Source organism: Microtus oregoni, unplaced genomic scaffold (assembly GCF_018167655.1).
Source record: "Microtus oregoni isolate MIOR12 unplaced genomic scaffold, Mior012 000085F_ref0000168, whole genome shotgun sequence".
Classification (NCBI taxonomy): Eukaryota; Metazoa; Chordata; class Mammalia; order Rodentia; family Cricetidae; genus Microtus; species Microtus oregoni.
In genome coordinates, this window is record NW_024544551.1 from 1,469,216 (window position 1) to 1,487,932 (window position 18,717).

At 42.7% G+C, this 18,717-nt stretch overlaps 1 protein-coding gene across 2 annotated transcripts in view; it reads left to right on the forward strand.

The window, feature by feature from the left end:
• The window catches only part of LOC121441949 (tumor necrosis factor alpha-induced protein 8), a 111,738-nt gene extending 105,912 nt beyond the window's left edge, over positions 1–5,826 (forward strand). For both annotated transcript variants that reach the window (XM_041643370.1, XM_041643369.1), the window contains exon 2: positions 4,315–5,826. In XM_041643370.1, the coding sequence (XP_041499304.1) occupies positions 4,315–4,880 (566 nt within the window). In that variant the 3' untranslated portion in view covers positions 4,881–5,826. The remainder of the gene's footprint in view (positions 1–4,314) is intronic.
• The last annotated feature ends 12,891 nt before the right edge of the window (positions 5,827–18,717 follow it).

Here is an 18,717-nt window from a genome sequence, read left to right on the forward strand (position 1 = left end):
AACATTGCTGAAGTGGACTGTTTGGTTAAGTCCTAGAGGGAGGGGGAGGTGAGCAGATGTAAAGTTAGATGTATTCTTTTCTGTAGAACAGTCTTTTCCCCCAAGACTAGGAATGGAATAGGACCTCACACAGACTTTTTTTTTCTCTCCTGCCAACAGTTTCTATGTCTCTTCCCAAGGCAAATGAATTCATCTTCATTGGTAAACCATTGATCAATATTCTCAACACCGTCTCCTTGGAGAACATCTGTGTGCATCTCAGTTGCTTCCAGGAACATGTGTTGGTTCATCTCTCTGTCCCCTGTTTAAACACAGACTAAGCAAGAAGCAGAGTTGGGCCAGGATAGCTAATCTTCCACTGCGGTTCAAGTCAGAAATATTACACCCTGCTTCTACTCACAGTATCTGTGTCGTTGTCATCTGATGTATTCCCTTAGTATACATAAGTCTTTGCTCTCTAAAAAAACCTAATTGCTGGTGGTGAGAAATCACTTTGTGAAGTATGCTTACCCTGGGGGTGGGGTGACAGCCAGCATATTTAGTGAGTTACCACAAGTGCTGATTTCTCTAAGTTGTAAAATAAGCAAACAGAAACACTCAAGTATGTATTTTAAACTCATATATTTTTTAGGCCAAAATGTTTTCCTAGAGAAGTATTTAAGCATGATAAAGAGATGGGAGAAACTGGTACCTGCCCAAGCCCAGGGCATGGCACAGAGAAGTAGACAGATGGAGTCTGCTTTTGGCGAGCTCAGGGCCCAAAGGGAAAGCTGTGAATAATTAGGTAAAAAAAAATGGTTTTTAGGAACTAAAAAGTATGATGGTTAGCAAAAAACTTAAATAGAACCTCATTTTTGCCGGGTGGTGGTGGTGCGTGCCTTTAATCCCAGCACTCAGGAGGCAGAGGCAGGCAGATCTCTGTGAGTTCAAGGCCAGCCTGGTCCACAGGAGCTAGTTCCAGGAGAAGCCCCAAAGCTACAGAAAAAAACCTTTCGTGGAAAAATAAAAAAGCACCTCATTTTATATGTACATTTTCAAAGTACCCTGATTGTAGTGTGAAAAGACATTGGAAAGGAGTTGAACTACATGATATCTGTAGAGATGGAGGGAATTGAATAAACTTTAGAAACTAATAAATAAATGGTAAAAATGGAAAAATCTTGGTACCAGACTAAGGAAAGGGAGGACGAGATGGTGGATGGTTCCCAGGTCTCTGGCCAGGAGAGATGCTATTAATTGAGCTGGTAAATACTGGATGGGGGTGGGAGGGACAAGGATTCAGTTGGGGACATGGTACATCTGTGATGTCTGCAAAATCTCAGAAGAAAACAGCCTTAAATGTTTTTGCTAAACGAGTCTGGAAAAGAAGTCAAGACTGAATCAGGACTGTGGGAGTCACTGGCACACGGCTGCTCTCTGCAGCCATGGCGATGATATCACATAGGGGTGAGACTAGACAGGAGTCCAGGATTAGCTCTGGGATGCAGCGGACCTTTAAGAGACCTGGGCCAGCATGTGGAACTGACAGTGATCCCCAGCAGCTGAGGCCAGCAGCAGTTAATGTCCAAGAAAGCAAACAGTCACACTTGATGATCCCAGACCACATATCCCTGGCAAGTGGCTGTCAGCCACAACCTTGCTTGGCTCAAAAGAGGCCGTTTCTAAGGCTGAAAAATCAAACCACTGGATGGAAGTCTTCCTAGTGGAGAGGAAGAAGAGAGCACTGGGTTGACATAAAGATTAAAATGCAAGTGTCATGTGGAAGTCCTGGGAGGAAAGGAAAAGCCCCAGAGATCAACTTCCACATCTGGGCTCTGCCTCGCTTACAGTAAAGGGGGAGGACCTTGCTTAGTCTGCAGGAGATTGACTTCTCCCTCCCCCCCCCGCCCCCCCGCTGGCTTGCAGGAAGCTAAAATGCTGTGGCATAGAGTTCTTACTTCTCTGGTATGTTTGAAATGAAATGAAATGCTGAGATTTAATGAGGAAAGTAGCTTGATGCAAAACTGCAAGTTCAGCCCTGAGAAATTAGCACCTAGGAATCTGAACCTCCTTCCCTCCCTCCCTCTCCACTCTGGTTTCAGTATTTCCCAACGGAAAGTATGTTGATCTGGGTACTGAGATTGTAGGTTCTAGATAGGATGTTTGTAGGCTATGCCAGTCTCAAAAAGATTCAAAGCAGAAGAGCGAGCCTTCATCTAAAATAGGTTGCTGAAATCTGAGTTATGTGTTATGAATCTGAAAGTGATTGTGTGTCTCTTCCTGTAAAAACCAGATTGATTTTCTTTAAGGTCTGTATCTGGAGATATAACATAAAAGAAGGCCCTTGGCCATAATGTGACGGTATTATCTGCTGGGGTACCAACTCTTTGTGTAGAATTTCATCAGTGTGAATTAACGCTCTTGGAAATCATTCAAGAGACGGGAATAAGAATGGATTACTATTATACTAAAAGTGGTTGAAAAGCTTGGACCCCGAAGTCGGCCTTTTCTCGTAGCTTTTCACTTTCCTTTCCTCCCTCTCCAAACGTATTTCAGTTCTTCCTCTGCGCTCTCACTTCACTTTCTGTAACGGCATATGACGGCTGGGAGGGCGCCATTTCTGGTTGCACCAGGACACCCTTTCAGGAGATGCACAACGTTGTGTGTTCCTGGGTGAGCTCTACACGGTAGGAGCCGTTCTGGAATAACCTGCAGGAGATAATATACCTGCCGTGAATCCAGATTTCAGGTGCAATGTGGACTCTCTGTGTCCCCGCCTTACATCTAGCGTGAAACCTGCACACCGAGGCAGTTACTACTCGTATATGCCCTTCCAGCCTGGGTTTGCTACTTCTGCTGTTTTGCTTCCTAATGATGCGAACTTTTGTCCAAACTAGAAATCATTTTACATCACCAGTGCCCTAAGGTGTGCATCTAAACTAAATGGTTATATTTCAACTGCTCTGAGTGCATTTTGTGGCAAGTGCAGAGAGGAGAGAGATCCCTGAACTCTATGGTGGGTTGGATACCCGGAGAACCACAGTTCTGAGCCCTCAGCCAGGAGAGGGAGAAAGGCAGAATCGTAGACAAGCTTTCCGATTGCACCCAGCACATGGAAGGGGCAATCATAGTAGAATAAAGCTAATGTTGGTTTGTAGAGCATTTTCTCTATGGGCCCTAAGCTAGCAGCATTCTGTTTCATATGTTATTAATCTGTGATTTGTGCAACTCTTCTCGAGCATTAAACATCTGCCAAACTGCCAACAGTCACTCCAAATGTCAGCTCCCGGGATCTGCTTTTCCAGCGTATGCTTTGCATGTAACGTGTTTCATCGGCTCATGAAATAAGTTTATTTCCTCAAAACGTAAAAGAAGCAGTGGATCAGGAATAGCAGCTGACAGTGAGCTCTCTCTGGAGCATAACCTTCCAAAAGCTGACATCGGGGAGTGAAATTCAAAGTGGGTGGGATGCTGAGAGAGCGATGACCAATGTCTTAGGCACTTAAGCTTTCTGTAAGTGGTTTATGAGAGGGTTCTCCCTTGGGTTTGCTGGAGTAAATGTGCCATCTTGCTCAGTATCATGTCCTTGCTATTTAAGCTGCTTTCATTCAAAAGAGTTTGTCAGTCCCTCTCTCCCTCGTCTCTCCCTCCTTCTCGCCTCCCCCCCCCCCCCCCCCCCCGGGCAGTGTTTTTCTATGTAACCACGTGGCTTTCCTGGAACTCACTCCATATAGCCTTGAACTCACAGAGATCCACCTACTTCTGCCTCCCAAGGGCTGGGGTTAAAGGTGTGTGCCACCACCGCCCTGGCTCAAATGAGTTTCTTTAAGATGCCTAGGTTTGCAGATGCCTAGCAAATAGGTATAGAGTTGACTTAAAATTTTTAATGGTTTTATACAATTAAGCTGGATAAAATGGTTTACCACTTCACGAGACAGATTTAATTTTTAGATCTATTTTTGCTTATAAGACTATGCATATGTATATGTGTGTTAGTGTGTGCTACATGTGTGCTGGTGCCTAGAAGATATTTTCAAGGATGTTATAAATATTAACTGCTAAAGAAATCACTGACTACATAGCAGAAGGCATAAAGGATTTTAATTACACATCAACCCATTAATTCCACAAATGAGAACCCAATGCGCAGAAATGTACAAGAAATGAAATGAGTCTTTTTCTTTCTGAACATAGACTTATATCAGTAAATGGGAGCCAAACTGTAAATAGTGAAGGAATGGGGGAAAGTGCTCCCTAATTCTTGGAGATTTGTGTTGTTGTTTTGTTTTACTTGCTATTTACTAATCTTCCATCCTTTTTCATTTTGTTTTACAGTGGCCACAGATGTCTTCAATTCCAAAAACCTGGCCGTCCAGGCGCAAAAGAAGATCCTGGGTAAAATGGTATCCAAATCCATCGCCACCACCCTGATCGATGACACCAGCAGTGAGGTGCTGGATGAGCTCTACCGGGTGACCAAGGAGTACACCCAAAACAAGAAGGAGGCGGAGAGGGTCATCAAGAACCTCATCAAGACAGTCATCAAGCTGGCCGTTCTCCACAGGAACAATCAGTTCAATCAAGACGAGCTGGCGCTGATGGAGAAGTTCAAGAAGAAGGTCCACCAGCTCGCCATGACGGTGGTCAGCTTCCACCAGGTGGAGTACACCTTCGACCGCAACGTGCTGTCCAGGCTGCTGAACGAGTGCCGGGAGCTGCTGCATGACATCATCCAGCGCCACCTCACCGCCAAGTCTCACGGACGGGTTAATCACGTCTTTGATCACTTTTCAGATTGTGATTTTTTGGCTGCCTTGTATAATCCCTTTGGGAAATTTAAACCTCACTTACAGAAACTTTGCGACGGCATCAACAAAATGTTGGATGAAGAGAACATCTGAGCTCGTGAAATAAGCAATTTTGGTGAAGACAGAGCACTGCTGACTCATGAAGGGAAGACAGAGAATCTTTTAAAGATCACATGTATTTCAGAAAGGCCTGGCCTGATGCAACCATTGGACATTAATGGCAGTACTTTTGTGTGGCTTGTTGTAGTTGAAAAAAAAAAAGCATATTGCCAAAAATTCTGGCTGAAAACGTCTTAATGAATGTCAGGATGTGGGGAAAATAGATAGTTGGGAATTCAAATGTAGAGTGTTACAAAGACAGATGCGTGTGGCTCCAGTCTCTGGGACTTTTTGTGTTTTAGGGAAACTGTATTGGTGGCACATTGGATGTTTCTAACGTGTACAAAGTTGTGTATCTTGGTTCACTTTTATCCTTTACTATCTGTGTAGCTCTTTTAAAATGCCAAGGGCCTCTGTTGTCACTGATCCTCTTGAAGCAATCCTGCTTCCTAGTCTGCTCGATTCTTTTTGTTCTAGATAGAAATTGACATTCAGGAATTAAATCTGAGGCCATCGAATTGAACCCTCAGGAAAGCAGGAAAGTGCGTATCCAAAATCACAACTGTGGAAATAAGAAATATGCCCATGATAAGAGTGTGCTTCTGAGACAGAGTTATACTCTTTTGGATCCTTGGAGATACTTAGATTCTCAAACCTTGTCTTGAAATGCGTGGGGCCTAACTTTGATGTCATCTTGAACATGTGCTGACACACATTAACGTCCATTTCACACATAGGAGAAAAGAACTTTTAGATCGGCTTTGATATTGATGAAACAATAAAATGTAAGTAGTATGAAGAAAAGAAAAACAATCTGGAGTTAAGGATGAACTCATTAGACTAATTTAGGGGAGTGGGGGGCGAAAGAATAGACAGGGCGTTGCTAAGTAATGTAAGAAAGATGGATGCATTTCAGTGTTTAACAGGGCTTGATGAATAAAGGACGTCATTTTTTATTTAACTACTTAGAGTTTAGATTGTGTTGTTTGCTACTTTGATGAGTGGACCGATGACCGTGTCTGTCTCCAGCAAGTGGTGTGCTCTTTCTGTATAATTTTAGGTGCATGGATGATAAAGTAGACCTTTGCTTATTTTGTAAAAAGAACTAGAAGCCTACTGGCCAATTCTATCATCTAGGAAATAACAGACCCAACCCCCAGCACTAAATATTGCCATTGCCACCGAGTCTGTTCTTGAGAACATTGACAGTGAAATAAAAATTCACCAGAAAAAAAAAATCCCACAAGGAAAAATTCCAGAAAATCTGCTTTGACCCATCAGAGACTAGAAGGAAGTGGTCAGGTTTGTCTGAGGCTCAATTTTGTTCGGTTAAGGCAAACAGCAAAGGCAAAATGTATGTATACCTGAGTGACATTAAATCCTAATTTGAGCTGGAAATATAATTCTTACCTCCTAGAGCCTTGTAGATGACTACTATATGTTGTAACACTAGCATAGTGGCTGCATTACTGACTACTGGACTTTGTAAATGCTATATGGTTCATACTCCGAGCTCAGCAAGCCTTCCTTAGCCAGCTCTTCTCCTACCCAAGAGAGGGTAAGCGTGTGATTGGACAGAGGATCTGATTGGCCATATTCTCTTCTCTACCAGATCTTGCCCAGCAGAAGTATGGCTAGTGATGTGGACAGCTTCTTAAATTTCTAGCTCAGGACATGACCAACAACATACAGAAGACCTCGGAAGAAATGTAGAGATGTCTGCACATAGTTGGGTCATACTGATGGCCTGTAGAGTAGCAACACAATGCGCATGTGGACGATGGTAGCATCCCTTAGTTTTATACGCCAATGTCTTAGTTAGGGTTACTATTGCTGCAATGAAACAGCATGAGGAGGAAAGGATTTATTTGGCTCACACTTTGGTACAATGGGATTGAAGTAAGTCAGGGCAAGAACATGAGCAGGAGCTGACGGAGGGGTGCTGCTTACTGGCTTGCTCTCCATAGCTTGCTCAGCCTGCTTTCTTTTAGAGCTCAGGACTACCAGTCCAGGGCTGGCAACACTGAAAATAGGCTGAACTGTCCTCCATGATCAATATTTAAGGAAATGTCCTACAGGCTTCCTTACAGCCTGATCTTATGGAGACTTTGTAACCCTGGCCTCAAAATTATGATCTTTGTGCTCCAGCCTCTCAAGTGCTAGGATTATAGGTGTCTACTCCTATATGTATTCTAACTTTTTCTTCTAAATGGTGTCCTTTTAGATGTGGTAAGAGAATGAAATGTTTTAGAACCACCTTTATTATGTGCTGATGGATTTTCTGCAAAAAAAAAAAGTATGAGATATATAATTAGTAAATGATAGCCAATATTGGCAGTTAACATTTATGATATGGCTTCCGTGTGCCAGGCACACTCACTCAAAATCCCCTGCCAAAATCTTCATGACTTTGCAAACGAGGAAACTGAGGCAAAGGAAATTAAATTTTTCTCGAGATCACAAGTAATGCATCACAGCTACAGTATCAATGCGCCCTTGCTTGTATTTAAACGCAGCCTGGCTAAAAGCAATAGCAAACACATCTTTGCCTCTGAAAATAGTGGCATTTTAGATCGAATTCAGATCATTACAGATCTGACCTGTTCTCCAAGATCCGGGTCTAATTTTATGCAGAGGCATTTCAGTGCTGCAGCATGGGTTCTAATTTGAAGGCATCGTGTAGCTCAGGTTTCTGTCTTTTGTGGGGCTCACGAGCTGAGGCACCCTTCCCCGAGACAGCCTTTGGTGGAGGCACAGACCTCTCCCTGCACGAAGACAGCCCCTCGTTGTGTACCAAAGAGTAATATGACACCAGTTCAAAGCCTTGGCATTATTTCCAAAGAAGATTTATTTATTTATTTATTATTTCCAAATAAGATTTAAAACATACCTATGTATTTTTCTGATTATTAGAACTTACATATACAAAGAAAGGCGTGTGTGAGAAACCTTAATGATACCTCCTTTTGTCTATTCACAGTATCTCACCCGTAATTTTCTGGAAAGCGCCCCACCCCTATGTGAAATACACATGTAAAACAAAGCAAAAGCCTACAAAGCTCAAACTTCTGATAGATTCCTGCCACTCACTGGCTTAAAATTCTAGGTTTTGTAGCTTGAACCTATCAGGTTGGATGTTCCCCGCACACACACACAAGAGTTTTAAGTGCTCCTTGAGATACGTGATGTGAATATATGAGCTATATGAGCTCAGCTTTATAATCTAACACACCCACCTTGACAAACAGATAAAGATCAGTGCATTTATCCATGGGCTGCAATATGTTTAGGAGTTCAGTGTTCTTCAATCGCTAGGAAATTAAAATATTCTAATGAAACAGCGTGTTAACAGGAATAATAGTGTTTAAGTATGTCGTCGGCCTTGGGTTTCCCCGTTTGCGTTTTCTAAGTTAGCAGGACTTAGCGGTGTTTGGCTTGATAAATTACACACCTGCAGAGAAACCCTCGTGTGACTTAAACCCACGGCAGTGTTAGAAAAGTTATTTGACAGAAAAAAAAAAAAACTACAACAACTTTATCCTAGCTCTGAAACAGTTTCATTTTCTGTAATTCAAGTCAAGATTACAAAACTTTATATATAAAGATTATATATCAAGCTTAGGGCTTGAAAAGATGGCCCATAGATTAAGAGCACATACCGCTTTTGTGGAGAACCTGAGTTCCGCTCCCAGCTCACCATGGCCTGTAACTCCAGCTCCAGGGGATCTAACAGGGACTCTGGCCTCCACATGCACCAGCACTCAAGTGTATCTACCCACAAAACCATATGCACATCAATCTGTGCTTATAATCACCCATTGCCAGCACCTCCAAGTAGGGAACATTTATGTCTCTTTTACCCTGGTGTCCTTAGGAACACTTAATGTGTGGCCCAGAACTAGAGGGACCTGTAACAGTCTTTCTTTTGGGCTACCAACCAGCTCCCTAATCATGACACAAAGACTCATTAGTTATGAATGATCGGCCTTAGCTAGTACTTGACCCACCGACTCTTACAGCTTAACCTGTTTCTCTTCAACTATGGTTTGGCCTCAGGGCTTTTTACCTTTCTTCATGATCTACTCCATGTCTGCTGTCGGGCCCTGGGTGTCTTTCTCTCTTTCTCTTCTCTCCTCTCCTTTTCTCCTCCTATTTATTCTCTCTGCCTGCCGGCTTCATCTATCCCTCTAATGCCTAGCTATTGGCCAATCAACGTTTAATAAACCAATCAGGCACCTAGGCAGGCAAAGCAACACATCCTTACATAGTTAAGCAAATGCACCGTATAAACAAATGTAACACATCTTCGCCAAGTTAAAGTGCTATTCCTCAACAGGGACCTTTTTACCTCAGGGAGATACTGAAAGAGATACTTACACATGTATGAGGGCTAGTCTGTCTCTCCCAAGAAGCATTTTCCACCCAGCCATGAGTTTGAGCTTCAGGTGAGGGCTATGCTGTGCCACTGTCTATAGAACACTGAGAGAGGATGTGGACAAGCCAGACAGCAGTCCCAGCCAAGAGGAAAAAATCTGTACTTTGGACAACACTGCACATGCAGAGAACCTGGCTCTGCACTCACCAAAGTTCCATGAGACCTTTGTAAGATCAGGCAATCAGTGAGTCAACCCATTGTCGTTCTGCCTGGGTGGCTCAGGGAATTCTGCCTTCTCTACTCAGCGCTACATCATTCTGGTTTTGACTTGTGAAAATAAAGTGACCCCTCAGGCACTTACAGTTTAATCTCAACACAGGGGAAAAATACTTGAATCGGGTCCAGTGGCTAACCGCACTTTCTGCCAAGCCTGAACGCCTGCATTTGATCCCTGGAAACTTGATGATAGAGGGAGAGCATGGACTTTCAGTCATTCTCTGACTCCCACAGAATATGTGCACACACACATTTTAACAGTTAATATCTGATTTTTAAAGTAAGTGTTTTGATTCATAAAGTCAACGAAGGCAGTAAATTTCTCCGTACCTCGAGTTTTCCACTTAGAAGCATGCAGACAGCTAAGTCATCTAAAATCGCCTAATGTGAAGCATAAATGTGAGGCAGAGAAGTAAAGGATAAATATCTTTATTGTCACCATCACGTGGGGTAACTGGTAGTTTCCGAGACAAGCTGCTCTCATTTCTCAAGAGCTGGATTTTTGTCAGTTCTCTGTGCTAAAGGGCATCTTCCCTGTCTGCTGCATCCTCCCTGTCTGCTGCATCTGCCCTGTCTGCTGCATCCTCCCTGTCTGCTGCATCCTCCATGTCTGCTGCTGCTGTCTTCTTAGACAACTTGTTCCAAGGACGAATCCTTGCTGATGATTGGAGGGAAGTCTCAACACTGCTGCTTTTTACGCCGTCGGGGACTCTTGCTTTCACGACCAAGCAGTCACATTTTTACCTTGCTAAAGTATTCACCACAGAACAGGCCCTGAAATCTGAAGGCGGAAACATTCCACAGTGTTTTCAGACCGCGTATGTCAGGAGTTTGGCATCCCTTCCTCCAGGAGTCACTGGAGGGTGACCAGGTAGAACCCAGCAGGGTGCAGAGCACACAACGAAACCAGCGGGAAACTGATTTCCTGGCCTGCCAGGGGGCTTTCTCCCCATGTGTCTAAAACTTGTAAGAACCAACTATTTCATATTTTCTTGTGAAAGATAAAATCAAACACAAAGGGGCTCTGAAAGCTGAGGATTGTTCCTTTGTAGGACAGTGTTTATGGTTGGCCTTCCGCCATTTCCCAAGAAGCAATACAAATAAAAGCAATTCAGCTACAGGCTTCAACAGACCTGGAGAACCCCAGGCAATCCAGGTCCCCTCTAAAAATTGGCTTTTGCTTTCAATTTGGAAAAATTATTTTGGACTGAGTTGTGAAAAATACTGTCTGGCTGTTGTTTAGGTCTGGCCTCTACACCTTCACAATCTGCATGTGTGTAAATTATTTGATCATTTCTGCTGGCATTAGTCACCTATTGCTGGATCACAAGCCATCAGAACCAACAATAACAACAACAACAAAAAATTTAGTGTCCCTCATGATTCATAGGGTTAAATACATACAGCCAGACCTTTCCCTGTTTGAATTTTCGATTGGGGATTGATCACAGGACCTCATGCATGCTAATGCTACGGACATGCTACATACCGTGTCCTTTGGCATTTCTCTCCACTGAGTTCTCTCCTGGGTTACAGTCATATTGTGACTGAAGCTTAGCCTGGGACCCTGGGGTGACTAGGCCTCTTGATCGCTTCTAGTTTCTGCTTAACTTTCTGCCTCCTGTTTCTTAGGAGTGCCACAAGTCCCCCCAAGCAGAAGTTTCCAGTCCTCCACATGACTCATACCAAGTCAGATCGAGCATCAATTCTCCTCAGTATACTAGTCAAAGGCCATGTAGGCTCTTCCGGGAGTCCCCAACTGTACCCTTGGGGTTGATGGTTCTTTAGGAGAGGTCGGGGAATGCCAGGAAAAGGTTATACTCACAGTTATGGTTTGTTACAGTGCAAGAGTACAGTCAGCAAAGGAAACGGTGCACAGGACAGAGTCCAGGAGAGACCAGTTTCAATGTTTCTAGGGGACTTCCTCCAGTAGATTTTTATAGCCCACTTCTTTCAGACTCAATGTGTGACGACATATGCAAAGTATTACCACCTAAGAAAGCTCCTCTGCCTGGTGGGATCCAGGGTGTTCACCGAGACATGCCACATCCATTTGATTGAGTGTCATTACTGAGTCTTTAGCTTCTCTAGTGGTAAAGGACCACAAATGACTCGGGGACTGAGGTGAATTTTAAAACTCACTATCAATGACATCATTAGCATAAACTGCTTGGTGTGCCTTCTGGTTCTTATGTGCACAAAGACATTTTGCTCAAGCAATGTATTCCTATATTTAGAAATGATCTTCCAAGATCTGATGAGGGTCTGACTTTTCTTTGGAATGTGCACACACGTGCAACTTGGCTTCGGTATGGGAAGAACTACACCAGGGCATGAACTCGAGAGTGAGTAGCTCTTTGAAGTTCTCTTTACAGACTAAATACCATGTCATTATTATTTTTTTTTTTCTTGCCTGGTTCCAGCAAAGACACCAATACTTGGGGGGTCCGGAGTTTCTTCAGGGAATTGTTTTCTACTAGAAACAAATACAGGAAATAATGATAGACTAACCCGTTCAGAGTTACATTCTTGCCCCTGTGAAAGGTGAGTGTCCCCCCCCCCCCCCCCGCCACCGCCATGTGCCTGACAAAAGAATTTAACTATGCAATTCAACAAACACTGGACCCTTCAGGAACACCTGGCTGCCATTTCTAAAGAGTTTGTGGCTGATGGGGAGCGGAGTGAAGGTACAGTTAGTTCAGCTTTAAATTAGGCTGTCCAGTATGCTGAGGATCCCAAGATAGCTTCCTGATATGAAGATTTTCAAATAGTTTGGTTTTAAATCTATGTTTTAAAAGCAATAGACTCAAAGTGGTGGCAAATTTTCAGTATCAATGGCGAGGGTATTTGAATGTGTTTGTGCACGTCTGTGAGTACACACTCATACACATGTACATTCATGGCTGTATAAGAGATAGTATAGGTAAAAGAAACGTGGATGAGACTTTTGTTTTTATTCAAAACTAAACTGGTTGCGAGTGAGTCATTCAGCATGTACTCTTTTATAACTGTTTTTTTTTTCAATCATGAGACGCATCAGACATTGCTGAATTATCCTCAGGAGTGATGACTGCCAGCCCCATGCAGCGAATTCCATAAAGATATCAACAATCATGAAGATGTCTGCAATCAAACAAGCCATAGTTTGAGGTCTGAGATGCTTCATTAGCCAAATGGTATTTTGAGGTGACCGCATATTGACAATACATAACTGGACTGCGCTGTGAAGAATAGGTTCCAATAGCTCACCTTCCACTTACCTTTTATACCAATACCTTCAAGGGAGTTTTAGGGAGAGTTTGGTGTAAGGTGACTGGAGAGGTGGAGTAGGGATGTCTTTTTTTTTTATCATATTTCCTGGAATCTGGGAACCCACGGCATCAGCTTTTTGTCACCTCACCAAATGGCATTTCTGAAATCATCTGGGTAAGGATATAGGTGAATAGGTGCCTGGTTTGGCCTGCTGTATCATTGTTTCTAATCAGTAGCTGGGCTGTTGCAAGTCTAAGCTCGCCTGTGTATAAGTGAGAGTGAACCAAGGGGAAATTTGATCCAACTTCTCACATGTGATAAAATTATTTGTTCCAGAAAAGAGGAAGTAGGGCATCTTGACAAGTCAAGATTAGTTCTTGTAGAGATAAACATGGGTTTGATCCTTTCCTGTTTTCTGTAAGTTCTGTCTCCTTTGCACACATTTTACAGACATTGGTTATCTTGTAATTTAGACTTTCCCACTCTGAGCATGATGCTGTTATGACTAAGTGTTCTCTGAGCGCCAACATGCAAGTGCTGTCATCCTCTTCCACCGACAGCTATGCAGCATCGTGCTCTTTTACAGAAGAGAAACTGGCACCCAGAAGGCAACAAATATTCTAGCCCAGTGGTTCTCACTGGCACCCAGAAGGCAACAAATATTCTAGCCCAGTGGTTCTCAACCTTCCTAGAGCTGCAACCCTTTAGTATAGCTCCTTATTTGATGGTGACCCCAACCATAAAATTATTGCATTGCCACTTCATAACTGTAATTTCGATGTTATGAATCATAATGCAAACATCTGTATTTGCTGATGGTCTTAGCTGACCCCAGTGAAAGGGTCACTTGACCCTTCCAAAGAGGTCCAGGCCCTCAGGTTGAGAACCTTCTATCTAATACAGCTGAAAAGTGAGTGAGCTGACCAGGACTCGACTCTGCAGCCAGTACTGAGAACCCTCTCCTCTGCCACTCACCCTAGTGCTCCAGAACCCGTGGGTGGCTAGTATGTGTCTCTGTTCCCCTCTGCATGATGCTCTGTGGCTTAAAAAAAAAAAAAAAAACAGGATAGCCACAACAATCTTGTGCAATAAAGGAACTTCTGGAGGCATCACCATCCCTGACTTCAAACTCTACTACAGATCTACAGTACTGAAAACAGCCTGGTATTGGCATAAAAACAGACAGGAGGGTCAATGAAAATGAACTCGATATCCATTCACACACCTATGAACACCTGATTTTTGAAAAAGAAGCAAAAAATATCAAATGAGAAAAAAGAAAGCATATTCAACAAATGGTGCTGACATAATTGGGTATCAACATGTAGAAGAATTAAAATAGATCCATATCTATCACCATGCACAAAGCTCAAGTTCAAATGGATCAAAGACCTCAACATAAAGCCAACCACACTGAACCTCATAGAAGAGAAAGTGGGAAGTACACTTGAACTCATTGGCACAGGAAACTACTTCCTAAATACAAACCCAGTAGCACAGACACTGAGAGAAACAATTAATAAATGGGACCTCCTGAAACTGAAAAGCTTCTGTAAAGCAAAGGACACAGTCAACAAGACAAAATGGCAGCCTACAGAATGGGAAAAGATCTTCACCAACCCCACATCAGACAGAGGTCTGATCTCCAAAATATACAAAAAAAACTCAAGAAATTGGTCATCAAAAGAACAAATAATCCAATAAAAAAAATTAGTACAGGCTCTCAACAGAGAAATCTAAAATGGCTAAAAGACACTTAAGGAAATGTTCCTTAGCCATCAGAGAAATGGAAATCAAAACAACTCTGAGATTCCATCTTACAACTGTAAGAATGGCCAAAATCAAAAACACTGATGACAACTTATGTTGGAGAGGATGTGAGGTAAAGGGAACATTCCTGCATTGCTGGTGGGAGTGCAAGCTGGTGCAGCCACTTTGGATTTCAATGTGGCGGTTTCTCAGAAAATTAGGAAACAACCTTCCCCAAGACCCAACAATACCACTTTTGGTATATACCCAAAGGATGCTCAATCATACCACAAGGATATGTGCTCAACTATGTTCATAGCAGCATTGTTTGTCATAGCCTGAACCTGGGATAACGTAAATGCCCCTCGACTGAAGAATGGGTAAGTAAAATGTGGTACATTTACAAAATGGAGTACTACACAGCAGAAAAAAATGACATTTTGAAATTTACGGGCAAATGTATGGATCTAGAAAACATCATATTTAGTGAGGTAACCCAGATCCAGAGAGACAAATATAATATGTACTCACTGATAAGTGGCTGTTAGACATAAAACAAAGAAAAAACAGTCTACAATTCGCAATCCCAGAAAATCTAGACAACAAAGAGAACCCTAAGAGAGACATACATGGATCTAATCTACATGGGAAGTATAAAAAGGCAATATCTCCTGAATAAATTGGGAGGGTAGGAATCATGGGAGAGGGTAGAAGGGGAAGGGAGAGGAAGGGAGGGGAGAGGAGAAACATATAATGCTCAATAAAAACAATTTTTTTAAAAAGTTGCTGTTGCTGGGCGGTGGTGGCACACGCCTTTAATCCCAGCACTGGGAGGTAGAGGCAGAGGCAGGTGGATCTCTGTGAGTTCAAGGTCAGCCTGGTCTACAAGAGCTAGTTCCAGGACAGGAACCAAAAGCTGCGGAGAAACCCTGTTTTGGAAAAAAAAAAAAAAAAAAAAAGTTGCTGTTAAAATTTCAGTTACTTTAGCTCTGTGTTTACCTCTGTGATGCTTGATCATGAATATGCTAATCAGAATGCTAGCGGTCATTAGATGTAAGAACTAACTTGCTACAGAAAGTATGAAAACTGGGATCTCTTGCTATTGCACCCACAGCTCTGGTGGCTGCTATGCCTATGGATGAGGAGCCACCAAATGGCTGTGATGATGTGTGGGCTGCTTACTTTTATCTGAGCGAAGGATTGTAGCTATTGCATATAATGTCCAGAAGGCGTTTAAGTCAAACAACAACAAACAAAACCAACAACAACATAGTGCCTCACAATGAGAAGTGCTCTACGGCTGATAGCCTTCACCACCGCCACCACCACTACCATGGCATCACCTGCAGTACCATTGCTGTCACCTACAAGACATAGACAGGGATGCGAAGGGGACAAGGGCTTGCTGAGTATAGACTGTAGGTCAAGAGTTCTCTATAGTTAACTGTTTTCTCTCCTAGGAAAATTCTGGTTGCTAAATTCTAGATCTGCCGCACACTTAGCCTACCACCCCAGTGCTCTGATGAGGAGGAGCCCCAATACCAAGAGTGTTTAGGAGGAGTGTTTCATTCCTGGAGCATTTTAGATTACAGGTTAGTGGCCCTCATCCGAAATTTTGGGGACCAGAAGTCCTTCAGATTTTTGATGTTTTTGTGTGTTTTGCGGTTTTTGTTGAAAAAAAAAAAAAACCTAAGTGGGGGGTGAGACTGGAGAGATGGCTCAGCAGTGAAGAGCACTGGTTGTTCTTCTAGAGGCTCTGGGTTCAATTCCAGCACCCACATGGCAGCTCACAGCTGTCTGTAACTCCAGTTCCAGGGGGTCTGACACCTCATACATGCATGCAGAACACCAATGCTTGTAAAATGATAATAAGTAATTATTTCAAAACAAACAAAAACACGCTAAATATTCCAAAAAAATCCAAAAACTTTTAATATGTTACAGTGTATGCTTAAGGAAGATTCAGGTTTACAATAAAATGTTCACCTTCATTTTGGGAAATATATGCTACTTATAACTTCAGCATATGTTTACTTTTCTAATATAATAACAAAAATGTAACCATAGGTGCCAGGGCTGTACTCAGTCCCCTGCAACCAAAACCAAAGCCTGACTTAGCAAGCTGCTGGTTCCCTCCAACAATGGTCCTTCCTGTTCCTGGTGCTCCGCTGAGATCATGTTCTTGGTGAATTCTCACTCTAAGGAAGGTGATTGGTCGGTTCTCTCTGCCACTCTTGCCCCTGGCTGTGGCTTTGACATGAATTCCATGTGTACAAAATGTAGTCCATATGAGCATCATCTCTTCTACTAGCTCCTTAAGAAACACTCAAAGAATTCTTAGTTTGCTCCCCTTGGCGCCAATGTTTAAAATCCTGGAAATTCCAAGGTCATGGCCAAGCCAATGTAGGGGAAGGGTGTTGACTGGCACTTGTTCTATTACTCTGCATTCAGAAGTAGTGACCCTGGCTTACAACTGTTGGGTGAGAGGTGTTTTCAATTAACTGACTAAATCTGCTCTTTCCCAAAACATAGGTCTCTTGCTCATATTACAACAGAAGTGATCCGGCCTGGAGTTAATCAGTTTCTTGATATCTGGTATTGTATCTTACTGTTATTCAGTATACTGGAGATAAATTTAAGAATATATGCAATCAGATTGCATGTATATTTGTGGTAGTTGACATCCATTGCTAAAACTCATTCCTTGTTATACTGTAGCAATACCTATTTTTTTTCGTTAGGCGTATCACCTCTGAAGTGTCAATGTTCCCTTCTGAAAAGTGGCTATATTATATTAAAGAACAGTTATTTCAAGAGTTATTATAGTTGATGATTTACCTAAAGAATTCAGACCAAAATATCTAGTGTATCCTCACAAATAGACGATGTCACTATTTAAAATGCTTTTAATTTTTCATTTTCTGGAAAATGTGATAGTGGTTTTATTGCAACATTGAGGCAGAAAGAGTAAAAAAAAATCACATAGATTAAAACCAGAAGCCTCAAACTCTTTAGAAAGAAGCCATTGGATTTATTAAACAATCTTTGTGCTGCCTCAGATTTAATCACCAACTCTTTCAAGCTGATAGGCAAAGGGACACCTAACTATTGCTGAATGTGTTATTGGTTAGGTTTTTTTTTTTTTTCAACTTGAAAAAAGTTGGAGTCATCTGGGAAAATGGAATTTCAGTTGAGAAAATGCCTTCATCAGATGGATCTGTAGCAAGTCTGTGAGGCAATGTCTTGATTGAAAACTGACGTGGGAGGGCCCAGTCCACTGTGTGCAGAGCCCTTGGGGGCAGCTATATAAGAAAGCAGGCTGAGTAAGCCATGAGACCAAGCCGGTATGCAACATTCTTCCACAGCCTCTGCCTCAGTTCCTCCCTTTAGGTCCATTGGCATCCCTGCCTTGCCTTCTCTCAATGGGAAGCTGTAAAATGGAATGAATCCTCTCTTCCCCAAGACACATTTTGCTCTAACAGTGTAGGAAACAAGAGTGTCGATGAAGGGTTGAGTCTTTGTGTTCTCCTTGCTCCGTTTAAGGCTGGAATACATTGTCCATGGCAGTCGTCCTAAAGGACAAGTTCAGACTAAACTTTTCCCACTGGATCTGTGGAAAAAAACAAAACAAAACAAAAAAAGACCCAACCCAAGACTGGTCCAAGACACTGATCCAAAGACCCAATTCTGTGCCTAGCAGGAGGTCTGTTTTGTTTCTGTCTCTCAGAACTCCAGCAGGTACAAACATCAGTTTACAGATAGGGAAACTGAGGCTTAGAAGAAAGGAATTGCCGAAGGATTCCCAGCTGCTAAACTGTGGAAGCGAGAGTCACAGTCCAGGCTGTGTGGGTTCCGACCTCCTCCCTCACACTCTTATGTAAACTGCCCCACGACCCTGCCCCAGCCAGTGTACATCCAGTTCAGCAGGATTTGCCTCTGCCTTCAGGCTCCTGTGTGTTCTAGGTCAGGGCTCAACTCAACAGGAGACCTGGATTCCGGGACTCAGGACTCCCTGGGACATCCACAAGGCTCACTGTGGGGTTTTCTAGTGGGGACAGACTGAGTCATTTTGAGGAACTATGATGTCTTTTCTGAGGAGATTCATTAAATTCTGCTTGCCTGTTTCTTTATGCATTTGAGGATGTCCTCGTTGTGGGAGGACAACCATTCTTTCCTAAT